This window comes from Notolepis coatsorum (genome assembly GCF_963971535.1).
Source record: "Notolepis coatsorum genome assembly, chromosome: 2".
Taxonomy (NCBI): domain Eukaryota; kingdom Metazoa; phylum Chordata; class Actinopteri; order Aulopiformes; family Paralepididae; genus Notolepis; species Notolepis coatsorum.
This window is the reverse complement of record NC_140166.1, coordinates 3,503,307-3,518,372: the sequence shown is the minus strand read 5'-3', so window position 1 is coordinate 3,518,372 and position 15,066 is coordinate 3,503,307. Positions and strand designations below refer to the sequence as shown.

The 15,066-nt window shown below is 41.8% G+C and overlaps 1 protein-coding gene across 1 annotated transcript in view; it reads right to left on the bottom strand.

Annotated features, from left to right (window-relative positions):
* The window catches only part of erap1b (endoplasmic reticulum aminopeptidase 1b), a 106,214-nt gene that overhangs the window by 67,130 nt on the left and 24,018 nt on the right, over positions 1-15,066 (bottom strand). Inside the window, exons 5-6 of the mRNA XM_084308973.1 lie at positions 6,431-6,551; positions 1,711-1,865 (exon numbers count right to left, since the gene is read on the bottom strand). Of these exons, the coding sequence (XP_084165099.1) occupies positions 1,711-1,865; positions 6,431-6,551 (276 nt within the window). The remainder of the gene's footprint in view (positions 1-1,710; positions 1,866-6,430; positions 6,552-15,066) is intronic.

Genomic DNA, 15,066 nt, shown 5'->3' with positions numbered 1-15,066 from the left:
GCCAGATTAAACCGAATATATATATTTATTTATATATATATATTTAATTGTATTTGTATATTCTCTAATATTCCCTGATATCCCTTGTATATTCCTTGTACAATATGCATTGAATATCCATTCTAGCCTACTGAACATCCCATAATAGTCTCCATTCTACTATTGGTCGAGACCTTGGTGCCAGGCTGCCATACCCCTCAGACCCAGTTCAAACGTACCGCTCGACATGTACGAACAAGTCCTAGTTCCGCGTAGGAATTTGGCTACCGCACCACTAATGGGACTATTTGTTCATAGTGCGTATATATACTGCGCTACTAAAGTAGGACTTTCTTTTCAGTCCAGTTTCTTACCCTCCAATAGAGTCACAGACGTAAAGCCTCCCCGCGACGCCACGTGTGGGAGTAAGGCCAAGTTCGCCTACCATCAGTATTGAGACATTGTGTATATTAATATTTGAATAGTCATATTTGGCACTATATCGTCGAGTTGGACGTAGTCTATTAAGCTAATAATAGTCTGTTAATATATAGTGCTTCGTGCGGTGAGAATACTACCGTAGTCAGTACCCCATCGTTTCGGGCAGAGAACTGGCTGCTTACCCAGGGTGGTTGACCCTATGTGAAGCTGCACCCGAGGAGCCCCAGAGCCGACGAGCGAGTGGACCTGTATACCGGATTATTCTACCGACGACAGCCCGCCTTCCCAGGCACGGATTATGCTTTGGATGCTTTGATTATTCCATGGATAAAGACCCCCGACACTGCCGTGTGTTGGAACCCCCCCCCCTGGAGAGGACGCAAGGTGAGGAGACGCTCTGCAAGACGAGGTCGCTTCACGTCTCTCCCCCGTGGACCGGAGAGAGCCGGCCCACAAAGAGTCCACCTGCTTTCATCTGTGGTCCAAGGATCGCCGGCGCATTGAACGGCACTACAGTGGGTTCACCTGGGATACCCTTGGCCGGACGAGGCAGCTGGATTCTACCCCCCCCCCCCTCCTACTCCTGTCGGCTTACAAGCGACCGGATTAACCCCCTCTAGTGTATCCAGCCTATAATCATTAAAGTATCATTGCTGTTATTCCTTGACTATTCCAGGTCGTATATTTACCACCTGCGCCTTCAGAGATTGGACATTCTCTATTGATATACCGACGAATACTCCTTGCCATAAAAGTGCATACTATTTCAATTCATAAATGTAATTAAGTGATTAAGTGTTTATTCTACACACCATCGCTGTGTAGGAAATAAAGACCTGTTTCTAATTCGTACATTTGTGTTGGATCCGTTTCATCTACGTGAGAGTGTTCATGATAATATATTTATGCCGTGTACTGGGTGGCCGAATATTAAGTACAAAGGTAGTGGTAGTAAGTATCATATCTAGTAATACAGTCAGGGAATTGTACCCCTCAGTTACAATAAGGGATTTATTTTCTCCATCATTAATGCTTGATTTGTTGCCCAGGGCTTCTATGAAGTACCACTGACACCTTGTTTAGGGAGCTCTTTGAAAACGCAAAATTGCAGAACTCATAATTACAATACTCAATACAATACAAAAAATCAATACTATTTCTGTAATCTATTTAGATTAACTATGCAGCCCTATTACATGTTTTAATACATGTGTCATGTTTAATCAGGAAACACCTCAAGACGGTAAGACCATGACAGTGGCAGCATCACTACAATCTCAGCTACAGTACCTGGTGTGCCAACTCGTGGGCGATGACCATGGTGATGCCCAGTTTGTCGGAGGCTGACGACTTGTTGGGGTCAAAGAGAAGACCTGCCTCTCGGTAGGTAGTCAGACCCCAGTTCTCCATGGCTCCTGACTGGAAGTCAGGGATAGCTGCCAGATCTGTAGACAGAGGTCAATACCCAGTGAATACCTCAGGTAGCACCACACACTGTTCAGGTGTGTAGAGGACAATACCCAGTGAATACCTCAGGTAGCACCACACTGTTCAGGTGTGTAGAGGACAATACCCAGTGAATACCTCAGGTAGCACCACACTGTTCAGGTGTGTAGAGGACAATACCCAGTGAATACCTCAGGTAGCACCACACACTGTTCAGGTGTGTAGAGGACAATACCCAGTGAATACCTCAGGTAGCACCACACTGTTCAGGTGTGTAGAGGACAATACCCAGTGAATACCTCAGGTAGTACACACTGTTCAGGTGTGTAGAGGACAATACCCAGTGAATACCTCAGGTAGCACCACACTGTTCAGGTGTGTAGAGGACAATACCCAGTGAATACCTCAGGTAGCACCACACTGTTCAGGTGTGTAGAGGACAATACCCAGTGAATACCTCAGGTAGCACCACACTGTTCAGATCTTTGTTCAGTTCCATTTCTGTTCAGTTCTCTCTTAGGCCCATTTAGAATGTTTATGAAGTTTAAACCTTTGTTTCCTGGTAACAATAATGTACCGGTATATGCTTATGCTAAAGCCTGCCACCTTATTATCCGACCCAAATGCTTTTTTTTCAATAGCAAATGTCCCTAACTGACTGACTGATTGATTGACTTGCCATTGTTGAAACACACATGCATTAATTTCTAGCCAGGAACATCTTAACTAGGCTTGATATTCTTGTTTATAAGTTATATAAATTACCATGTAGCTGCGCTCACAGTGTAATCGCAGCGTCCGGGGACCTACAGTATGCTGCATGTCCTCCCCATGTCTTCTTCCAACTTTCCTCTCTGCCTGTCCTGTCCGAAATAAAGCTGTAAAATGCGGAAAAAACTAATCTTAAAAAGAAATTCAATAAACTGATGTGTTTTTTTAATATAATTTTCTGTGTTCTTTTGCTTCTGTATATAATATCTCTTATATATTTTAGGGATGGATTAGTAATGTTTTCCCAGATCGAGTACTCACGTGAATGACTTTAGTGCTTGAGTAATTATTTAGGGAAATCTATTTTTAGAATGCATGTTAACTCATTGACTGCCACGCTGGGGAACGGGATATGGCTATGTGCTGCCACGCATTAAACCTATGGAGTGGCTCACCTTGTTTGCAGGGCTATAACTATATATTATAGCTATGGATGCAATACTATGGCCCATTTGACATCGAGTATCTATCGTTCAAGATGTGAAAAAGGAATAATATTTCCATCCATACATTCTCGTTTTGTATGGATGGAAAAATTACATTCCCGTTTTGTAACGTTACCCTAAAGTTTAAACGTTAGAGCGGTTTAGGGTAATTCCTGGGAGGCTAGTAATAGGCTGTGACGCATATTATACTTAATCCATTCGCATTTCGTCCCTATACACGCTACAATAAAAAGATTCAAATGCATATGATCGGTATTATGTTCCATCATGAATGCATGAAAGGGGGGGGTCGTTTCTGATTCATTGATTGTCAATAACGGCATTCGTTAGTACAACAACATACGCTGATCAGGGCGATGGCTATGAAAACAAGGCACAATCAAGCTGAAATTGACGTTAAATTGCTCTTACCTGTGGCCGGTGAGATTCCAAAAAGAATATTCCAATTATTTGATTGCCATCTGGTAGATCGTATGTCCATTTGGGCCACGACATAACCCACCACAGCATAATGAATCGGGGGTCCCGAAAACTATTCAATGCGATCGGGTAAAGCCCTCGGTCCAGGCTACTAGAAAAGTCAGCCCGGAGGAATTTCATTGACACACAGCCACATACAGAGTCTCAAAGAGAGTGCAACATCGGCCGCATACCACCAGGCGGCGGTATTGGACTTTTGCGATCTCAGACTCATTCCCTATTGTAACTGAGGGGTACAATTCCCTGACTGTATTGAATAAGTATGGTATCATTAAACCACTACTGAGTTATGTACATTACTACTGGCCATACAGTACACAGGTATATGTGATGAACACCCCCACAATAACACGGCTTAACAAGGAAAGTACTGTTTGTAATATTTATTAGAAGAGCATCAATATTATCTTACATTATTGAGAATTAGAGTTGCGCTTGTAAGGCGAAGAATGTGCATGAATAGGTCAAGAGCGTAAGTCCATGAGCATATTACGAAGGGGATAATTAATACCACCTGTAGCATAAGAATTATATAAGGTACACTCGTAGGTCAGCTGGAGATACTAAGGGGGTTCCCTCCGGTTGTAAGCCAGCAGGGGAGAGGAATGTTCGAATGCAAAAGTCTGGATCAACGAGGAATCAATAAGCTCCAGCTACGGGAGGCGGTACATATACTCCCCTCGATCGGCAGACAAAAGCAGCAGCTATAATCCAAGTATGCGCGACAGCATAGGTGAAAGCCAGCCAGCCTCTTCCTAGAGACGGGCTCGAGTGATGCTCCTCACGGGTTGATCCCACACAGCAGCGGGGTAGACGGTTCTCTGCTCCAGCCGCCACAGTACCAAAGCAATAATCCAGCCGGAAAAGGCTCTGCATTCACCGGTGTAGATTCTCCTGTGCACGGTACTTCACATTAACTAGGTCGAACTTGACGTTATTTCACTAAGCTCTGACACTTTTACTATCCTATTTGCACGCGGTTCTAAGTGCTCTATTTAGATGCAAGGTTGCTCACTTCACTTGGTCGTTGACTCGTGATGAAGGCTTTACTAGTAAGGAACGAACGATACGTTGAACGAACGTTTTAGGATAAGACAAGACTACTGCTGTATCCACCTGCGACGTATTTATACGTAAGGTGAATAATCTAGTGCCAACCTCAGTTCTGTCTCGTATTACTGCGCAAACCTGGGCATGTTGAGACATGTCTTAGCGGTGACTTTGAACTAGACATTGGGGGTATGGCCGTGGCGCCTAAGGGGTCGCTGTCCAATAGGAGAACGAATATTATGGTCTGGCCTGTACCTAGGTAAAGGGATATTCCGTGTATATGTACAAAGAATATACAAGGGATATCAGACGATATACAAATATTATACATGGGATCTCAAGCAATAAATATATATATTCGGTTTAATCTGACCCTTTGTAACACCTATGGTTACACAGGCTCCCTGGATGGATAACGATTGGAAATAGCGAATAAAATAAATAACGATCAAATAACGAGTATACTCGTTGTTGGCGTCCAACGATTGGCGGCCAATAACGAGTATACTCGTCGTTGGCGGGGAATGAGTTAAAGCGCATAGCAGCAGCAATAATGAGTCACACACAAGATACCGATTTCTTTGTCTAGCTCCACAATGCACAGCAATATACCCGATGCTTAATGCGTATTGTCAGTCAAAACAGTCAGTTACCATTTGTAATAATTACATTACCTCCAGTGTCTGCAGTAGGTCTCTCTGCTAATTCAACAGCATGTCCATATCAATAGTATATGAACACGCGGCTGGGTGGCGCAGTGGAGATTGCGCTCGGTGTCAGCATTGCCTCCGGCTTGGGCCAGTCGTCATACTATCTCAATTGGCGGGTGGAAGTCGATGGGTGGGGATTGGACGTTGTGGACAGCGACTCCTACAGGTCGGTTGGGGGACGCCTGCACAGCAGAGACAGGAAGTAGCGGGGGTAGTGTGAGCCTCCCATGCGTTACACCTCGCCACTGAGAGTCCGCGCTGTCTGGTGAAAAGATGCGACAGGCTGCCTCGTGTACCGGAGGGGACACGTGATGCAAGGCTTCTATCCTCCCTACGACCGACCAGTGGGAGGCATAGTCGAGCAACGTTCAAGACAGGGGAGGGGATAATTGGAAATACGAAATTGGGATTCGAGAAAAATTGAAAATAAGGAGAAAAGGTGGATACAAAAAAATATTTGTATATGAACACTATGCAAAGTGGGCGACGTATTGTTTGAACAATTTGGAAATGCGCAAACATGAACCGCTGTAATTATTTTATAGATAACGCTAAACTAACAAACCTTTTGCGGTAACGTTAAGTGTACTATCCATTCTCCACAGTCTCCAACTTCCAACTTTCTACAACAACTCACACCTCAGGAGATTTCAGAGCAAGTTTTCTGTTTCATTGACTCAAACAAGCACTGTTGGTGCACGTATTTGGGATTTCTTTTATTTAAATCAAGCACCCTCAAAAACCACTCGAGTTCAGTTGAAACGGCAAGTACTCGAGTAATCGATTACTCACGTCCATCCCTAATATATATGCCTTTGAGTAAAGTATGTATATAATAAGTAAAAAATACACTGCAAAGTATATAAATTATTTTATTATTATTATTTATAAAAAATAAATGTATTATTCTAGTATTTCTGGGTGTGAGTGAAGCAGATCTGCAAAACTAAATTTCACCTTTTCACTGTACATTTCTTAGATGTATTTTCAGTATTATTTAACAATGCCCATATATTGCAGTCTTCCTGATATGCGATATTATATATTCATATTGCGATATTATCAACGTGAATTTGTTGAGAGTGTTCAGCTGTAACCTCTGCTGACCTTGCTTGGGCAGAGGGTAAGGGATGTCAAAGTAGTCGTCATAGAAGTCCAGCAGCTTGACGGCAGCATCCAGAGCGAAGGCCGTCTGGTCAATCTTCTCTGGCACAGCATACACAGAGATCTGATGGGATAAACAAACACATCACGTCCCACACACCTACGTAGTTGGACGACGTTCCACTGTCAAACTTCTCTGCCCAAACATATTGAATAAATACAATTATATTATTGTTCCCCCCATATGTTTTTGTGTCTTTTATAAATAAGAACCAAAAATGTGTTGAAAAAAGTTCAATCATTTAACTTCACGGCATCTGTAGCCACTGTGTCCATGGAAAAACGATGATGAACGCAGCCATAAGGGTATGACTTCCTTGCACAGAAAATATATTTAGTGTACTTTTTTTTTTATGCACTTTTTCTCCTCCTGTTTTTCTGTGTTTTTCTCCCATCCCAATTTAGTCGTTATGCCAATTCCCCCCTCCCCTTCCTGGTCGTTGCTCGCATGTGCCCCCCACTGGTCGGTCTAGGGAGCCCTGAAGTCTATCAGATGCTTCCTCCGAGACATAGGAGACAGCCAGCAGCATCTTTTCACCTGCCAGCGCGGACTCTCATTGGTGAGGTGTAACGTGTGAGAGGTCACACTACCCTCACCATCTCCCTCCCTCGCTGTGCAGGCGCCCTGACCGACCTGTAGGAGTCGCTGTTTACAACGACCAGAATATCACCCACCGGCTTCCCTCCCGCTGACTCTGCCAATTGAGCCAGTATGACGGCCGGCCAAGCCGGAGGCAACGCTGACAGCCGGATTCGATACCAGTGTCTCTCGCGTTGGTGACGAGCGCTTAGTCCGCTGTGCCAGCCAGCCGCCCTTATTTAGTGTACTTCTGATAACTACATCACTGCATAACTCATACATGTTCAGACAAGCTTCATCTTTGGTTAATATGACACTTGGGGTGGAATCCACAGAGAATGGTTTGCTCTGCGTCTGCGAGGTATCCACAAAAGCTCTAAACTCAATTCCGTTGGACCAACAATGACAATAAAGATTCTATTCTTTTGCACTCCTCTATACATTACGAAGTAAACGAAATACAATACAAAATGAACGAAATACTAAAGAAAATAGATCTTATGATTTATGAACCGTATCTAACTTGTTCGAGAAATATAAAGCCGAGTGCCAATAGCCTTCGCAACGCGTGATTTAGAAATAAGGCTAGCTGACATTTCAAATGATTGGTTCTGAGACGATGATCAATACAGTAAACATTTATTTCTGATATAGGTGTTGATCAGCAGTAATGCAATGTCATTATTCTGAAGTTATTATTATTATTATTAAATTAATTAATAATTAACACTTTGGTCGCCAGGCTTATATTCACAATAAACCATCCCACGCCAGCTCTATTTGTCTATGGAGAAGTTCCCCTTCTTTGCAGGACTATAACTTTTTAAATTGTATTGCTAAATTGACATTACTATGGCCCATTCAACGTCAAGTATCTATTGTTCAGGGTGTAGCAACGTTATACTTTTTCATTCACATATTCATACTAAAATACGGTCTAAAGTATAAGTATGTTTTTATCGTTTTCTGCAGCTTTCTCCAGAACGTGATTTATAGCCCCAAATGCATTATATTGATGATCAAATACAGTTTGATAGCAATCTGCGCGAGATAAAAATTTTCAAATGGACGTGCTTCTAGAAGTTACTACTGATCATCTGATGTTGACCGGATGGGGGGGGGTTGTTTATAATTCCGTGGCCAACGTTAGATGATTCATCTAGTGTGGGTGATATGATCATCAGAGCAGTTTATATCGAACACGTTAAAAAATAACGCTGAATCTTACCGTAGCTTCCTCATGCCGTTGGGCGATGAGCGTGGAGCAGAAATATTCCTATGGGATGGGATGTAGAAATATGCGATCCATCTCCAGGTTGTATAATAGTATATACGTCCAAATCATGTTGTTTATCGAGTTATTGGTAACGGATTGCTATCCATTGCGTCTAGCTCGAGTCCTGGGACTATTAGCGAGTGATCGGACCGAATTGGAATGAGCACCAGCTTCCATTTCCTGTCTGGGCGATCCGCCGATCGGCCACCAGATGGCGCTCTTGAACTGTTGGAGAGTTGAGAGGGGATCAACAGTAGATCTCAAGTCTCCGGGGGAGAAATATGATTGCGATCACAGATTTTTGAAATATTGATATCAAAGACGTGGTACGGCGTCTTTGGCAGAATGAGCATGGCGAGGAATGACGTGGTAAGGCGTTTTTGGCGACCATAGTGTTAATTAATAAGACCTCCTCTCCTTCACTATAATCTAATTATGAAATCAGATATAGGCCAGGGCTTTACAACTTAAGAATAAATAGGATAGAAACTAAATTAAATGTATACCATATACAATGCAATAATATATTGTGCTATATTCTGTTTATATCCGCACTGGCCTATATTTGATTTCATAATTAGATTATATTCTAGTGAAGGTTATTATTAATTAATTATAAATTTTATAATAATAATAACTTCGTTTTATATAGCATCTTTCATAAAACCTAAGGTCGCTTATTCAGATTCAGAATTTTTATTTGCCACATGGAAGCAATACAATCATTTTTTTTTTTTTTTTTTTTTTTTAACACACATAAACAAACATGACAACACACGATAAGATACACAAGCATTAATATACAGTGTATATCCAACGAAATTACCATTAATACCAATGTCTTATACAGGATATACCCCTAATACCTGTTATCTAAAAACCTACACACATATGCTCCAGCTCGAACCCCCCCCTCCCGGACCCCTCTTTGGATAGTACCTCCATTATCCCTCGCTCCTAACCAGACACTACCATTATAAGCTAGCTTTTATTCTCTCCACCACTTCTAACCACATTGACATTTTGGATTCATTGAGACCCAGAATTCTTGCTGTAGATATTTCTTGATAAATCACATCGAGATATGTAAGAAACCAAACTTTCCGGAAAATGTTTTCCGGTTGAAACCAGCGTGATGCGATCAGCTTTTTAGCTACTGTGATACCCGATAAAACCAATCTCTTTAGCTGTGGATTTACTGCAAACTCAAAAACATCATTCAATAGTAATACAGAGGGGTGTACAGGTATATTCCAAGATACGAGTTTTGATAATTGTTGGGTCACATCTTTCCAGAATGTCTTTTTTTTTTTTAAACTTTGGCCATTTCCCTGGCTCTTTTATACGTTTATCGCATTTATACTTGGTCAAGTTCGACCGACAGAAGCAGGCTGAAAGGGTTCAGATGGGGGGGAAGACACTCTGGGAAAGGCACGGCTGCAGTCCGGGATTCGAACTCGCTCAGCCCCAGATCCGTGCGAGCACGGTTGTCCACGGCGCCGAAATAGCACTCGCGGTACGTGGTGAGCTACTGGAGCTCCCCTTTCCAGAATGTCTTAACTGGTGGGCAGTCCCAATACATGTGCATAAATGTACCTTCGTCCCCATTTGTACATTGCGAGCATTTGGAGTCTTGTTTAAGACCCATTCTGTTCAGTCTTATAGGAGTCAAGTATGTCCTGTGAATATAGTTAAGATTGATTTGTTGATGGTCCGGGTTCCTTGATGTAAGTCGGAAATTTGCCCAGGCTCCTTGCCAATCAAAGTCACTTTCCAGGTCTGGTATATCCCTCCTCCAGACAGAGTCTAGTTGGAGGGTTTCATACGAGGACGTTAGTAATTGATGATAAAAATCTGAAACAAAACCTCTCGTTGTCTCTCTTTCATAGAAGAATTTGTGGTATCTGTGGTGTTCAATTGGTATGTCTAATGGAACACCGTGAGACTTCAAACATAGCCGTAACTGTATGTAAAAAAGCCATGTGGACATGGTGAGATTACATTTTTTGCATATTTCTCCATAACTACAAAAACCCTGTTTGTTAAAAACATCCCCTAAGGAGTGTATGCCTTGCTCTTCCCATATAGGGAATCTTATAGACCGTTTTTCAATTAAGAGTGCATTGTTATTGAATAAGGGAGTATGATTGTGCCATTTTTGTGGGTTAGGATATTTTTTTTGTGTTTCACGCCATATCCGGATCGCATGGGTAATTATGGGGCCAAATTTCCGTTCACAGTGCTTGATTGGTAGTTTAGTGTATGCTATGTCCTTCAGTCTATGTGGGGCTACTATGTTTTCTTCTAATTTTCTCCAGGATACTAATGCTTGGGGGTCAAACCATGTTGTCAATGGTCTTAATGTGTACGCCTTAAAATAGTGGAAAAAATCTGGAAATGCCATGCCACCGTCTGCTTTATTTCTCTGTGCGGTGGATCTTTTTATACGTGGTGGTTTGTTATTCCAAATAAATTTGTATGTGGAGGAGTGTAATCTTTTCCAGTAACCCTCTGGAGGGGGTAACGGTAGCATTGAACTGAAGAAGTTGATTCTAGGTAGTACATCCATCTTAACTATTGATATCCGTGCCTGTACTGAGTTTTTAAGTTTTGCCCACCTGAACTGAACTGAACTGATTAAGAACTCTGGTGACCGATGCATCGAGCTCCTTGTGAAACTGGTAAACAACATCTATAACTCAGGAAATATTCCAAATGATTTCCTAAAATCAATGTTCATTCCGATCCCAAAGACCGGAAGAGCCACAGAATGCAACAATTACAGGACTATCAGTTTGATATCTCATGCATCAAAAGTACTCCTGAAAATCATCAAGAACAGAATAGAACCCATAATTGAACATCAGCTCTCGGATAGCCAAATGGGTTTTCGCAAAGGAAAAGGAACAAGAGATGCAATCTGCCAACTCAGAATCATTGGTGAAAAATCGATAGACCAACAGAAGAAGCTGTATATTTGCTTCATCGATTTCACGAAGGCCTTCGACAGAGTTGAACATACAACATTGATGAGAACAATGGAAGAATTCAAAATACCAGTTTCTGACCGAAGAATAATTGCCAACTTATACTGGAGGCAGAAGGCTAATGTTAGAATAGGAAAGGAGAAATCAAGAGACTTCCCGGTGGAGAAGGGTGTAAGACAAGGATGCATCTTGTCCCCTGTACTCTTTAATATGTACAGTGAATCACTGATGAAAAAAGGTCTGAGAGGAGGGAAAGGAGTAAAACTTGGCGAAGAGAACATCACCAATATAAGATACGCGGATGACACTGCTATAGTCTGTAACTGTCAAGAAGATCTACAGGACATGATGAATAAGCTGAATGTCGAATGCAAAAACTATGGAATGTCACTAAACACAAAGAAAACTAAAGTAATGATCATTGAAAAAACACCAGGAACTGTTTGTAAAATACAGGTGGATGGAGAAAAACTTGAACAAGTGAAGGAGTACATGTACCTTGGAAGCTGGATCAGTGAAGGTGGAATAGCTAACATGGACATTAAGAGAAGAACCGGAATTGCAAAGGGCGCATTCTGGAACCATAAAGAATTATTGAGAAGAAACATAAGTTGAAAAACGAAGACCAGGATTTTGGAAACGTATGTTATGTCAGTCTTTTCATACGGAGCAGAAGCATGGACGCTGAATGAAGAGGCAAAGAGGATGATAGACTCTTTTGAAATGTGGACACTGAGGAAGATGCTGAAGATAACATGGAAGGATAAGATCAAGAATGAGGAGGTACTGAGAAGAGCGGATATGCAAGGAGGACAGCTGCTGGAGAGGTTGAAAAAGAGAAAGATGGAGTTGTGCGGGCATGTTCTGAGAGGATCCAGCGGGGAGATGTTCAAGAAGGTGGTGATGGGGAAGGTGGATGGAAAGAGAGGAAGTGGAAGACCAAGAAGAGGCTGGGTAGACGATGTCTGTGATTGGAGTGGAGTGAGAGGCGGAGTCACGGAGTTGGAGAGAAGAAGTGGGGACAGAATGGGTTGGAGAGTGATAGGCAACCTTCGGAACGAAGAAGCCACCTAATGATGATGATCAAGGTCGTCTTTGATTTTGTTTTGGATTTTTGTGTAATTGTGCTTCACCGTTTGTCTTATGGTGGGGAATATCTCCACTCCCAAGCATCTAAAATGTTTTACCATAGGTATCTCTCCTGGGAGGGTTATATCTTTTTTTGCAGGGGTGTTAAGTGGAAGGAAAGCCGACTTCGGCCAATTTATCTTAAATCCCGATAAATCACCAAAGTTCTCAATCAACTTGAGCAGATGAGGCAGTGTGGTGTTGGGGTTTTGCATGAACAATATTACGTCGTCCGCATATAAACTAATTTTATGTTGTGTGCCCTTGATTACGATTGGTTCTATAGATTGGGATTGTCTTATATATTGTGCTAAAGGCTCTAATGATAAATCGAATAATCCAGGACTAAGAGGGCAACCCTGTCTGGCTGAGCGTGATACCGGAAAGATTTTGGAGACGATTGTGCCTGTTGTAATCATGGCCGATGGGTCTTTGTATATAATCATATCAATGAATCCTTTTCCTAACCCCATCCTTTCTAATACTGCCCATAGATACGACCATTCCAGCCTGTCAAAGGCTTTCATAGCATCCAGGGACAGCATCGCTTTAGGTATGGTGTCGTCCTTGTCGGCATCTAGTACGTGCAGTATTCGTCTTATGTTATCAGTGATCAGGCGGCCTCTTATGAAGCCAGTTTGGTCCGGATGAACTAAAGACGTCATATGCTTTTGTAATCTGATGGCTAATACCTTAGAGTACAGTTTGATATCGGTTCCGAGGAGGCTTAAGGGTCTGTAACTACCGCACTCGGTGGGGTCTTTGTCTTTTTTGAGAAGGACTGTTATGTAAGGAGTGCAATATCGTTTTTATGGAAGTTCCCCTCCTTGACTGAGTATAAGATCATATTTAGTAATAAGGGTCCAATTATGTCCCAACAAGAAAGGTACATTTCTGGTGGGATACCGTCTCTTCCAGGAGCCCTACCACTTTTCATTTCGGATATGGCCTTCTTGAGTTCCTCTAGTGTGATCGGTGTTTCTAACTGTTTAGCGTCATCCTCTGAAAGTTTAGGGAGAATAATTTGATTAAGATATGTGTCCATTTTGTTTTGATCGAAGGTCGTTTCTGATTTATATAAGTCGGAGTAGAATTCTTTGAATGTATCGTTTATTTTTTTCAGGGACTGTTTCAAGTACTTGTTGTGCTCTAATGGTAGTTATATCTGCAAATTTTGCATTAATTCTTAATCGCATGGCTAATAGGTGACTAGGTTTAGAACCTTGGGAGTACTGCTGTTGTCTTGTGCTGCGTATTTGTATTTCCGATTGTTGTCTGTATATGGCATTGATCTCTATTTTTAGTACATTAACTTGATTTTCTAGTCGAGTTGAGTTGTTGTATTTTAGAGAATTAAATAACGTTGAGTAAAGCGTTTCCAGTTCAGACAGTTTTTTGCATTGATTCTTACGCATTTTGTAGGAAAAGCTATCAGTGAAATCCTTGATCATTCCCTTTACTGACATCCATATTATTCTGGGGTCTTGCACCGAGTTTGCATTCTCCCGTAGGAATACTATAAGAGCTTCTTTGAGTTGTGTAATGAATTCCTTGTTATTAAGCAGCATCGATTTAAATCGCCATCTTGGGGCTCGGGAAGATAGTATGCCAAATGTTCCTTTTAGGAGTAAATAACAGTGATCTGATAGTGCATTGGGTATCATTTCCACTTCATATTTATCAAATAGTCTCGGGGATGCAAAGACATAATCTATTCTGGATAATGTGTTATGTCTCGCAGATCGACAAGAGTACTTTCGGGTCGTGGGATTAAGTGATCGCCATAAGTCATTTACACCTGTGATCTTCGACCAATCCTTTAATGCTTTAGATGAATTATTTTGTTCGCTGGAAAAGGCGAGGTAAGATTTGTCAATCCTTGGATTCCAAATGGCATTAAAATCTGCACCTATTATAAATGAGTAATCGGGAAGGTCTAACATTGCATTGGTTAGTGTAGAGAAGAAACCCTCTTCGTACAAATTTGGGGCATATACCGCTGCCAACGCTATTTTCCTGTTATTGTGTACAATCCTAGCTATAGTTATACGCCCTTCTGCATCCGGCCATACTCCCTTTAATTCAATATTTAACTTACGTCTAACGACTATGGCTACACCTCGAGTTCTCGTACCAAAAGAAGAGTGACTAATATTATGATATGTGTAGTCCGCTAACGTATCTATGTCTTCCTCTAAAATGTGCGTTTCGCTTAGTAGAGCCACGTCCACATGTTCCTTTTTCATCAGTGTGAGCACGCGTTTGCGTTTGTGTTGTTTATTTATCCCACCAGTGTTCCATCCAATCCAATCCAATCCAACTTTATTTATAAAGCACTTTAACAGCCACAGGGGCACAAAGTATATCAATCACATATTATCAATATATTCAAACTAGCCATAATCTATACATGTTGTAGTGTAGTTTTTGGTAATGCTTCTGGAGTGCGATGCTACAATAGATGTACATCCAATTATTGAGGTCCCGTTGAGAGCCGAGCTTAAAAACATATATACAAATAAAAATCCCCTTTTTCCCCCTCTCCCAGAGAGTCGTACAGGCCTGTGTTCCATTGACACATCCTCCGCGTATGACTCCCTCCCTTAGG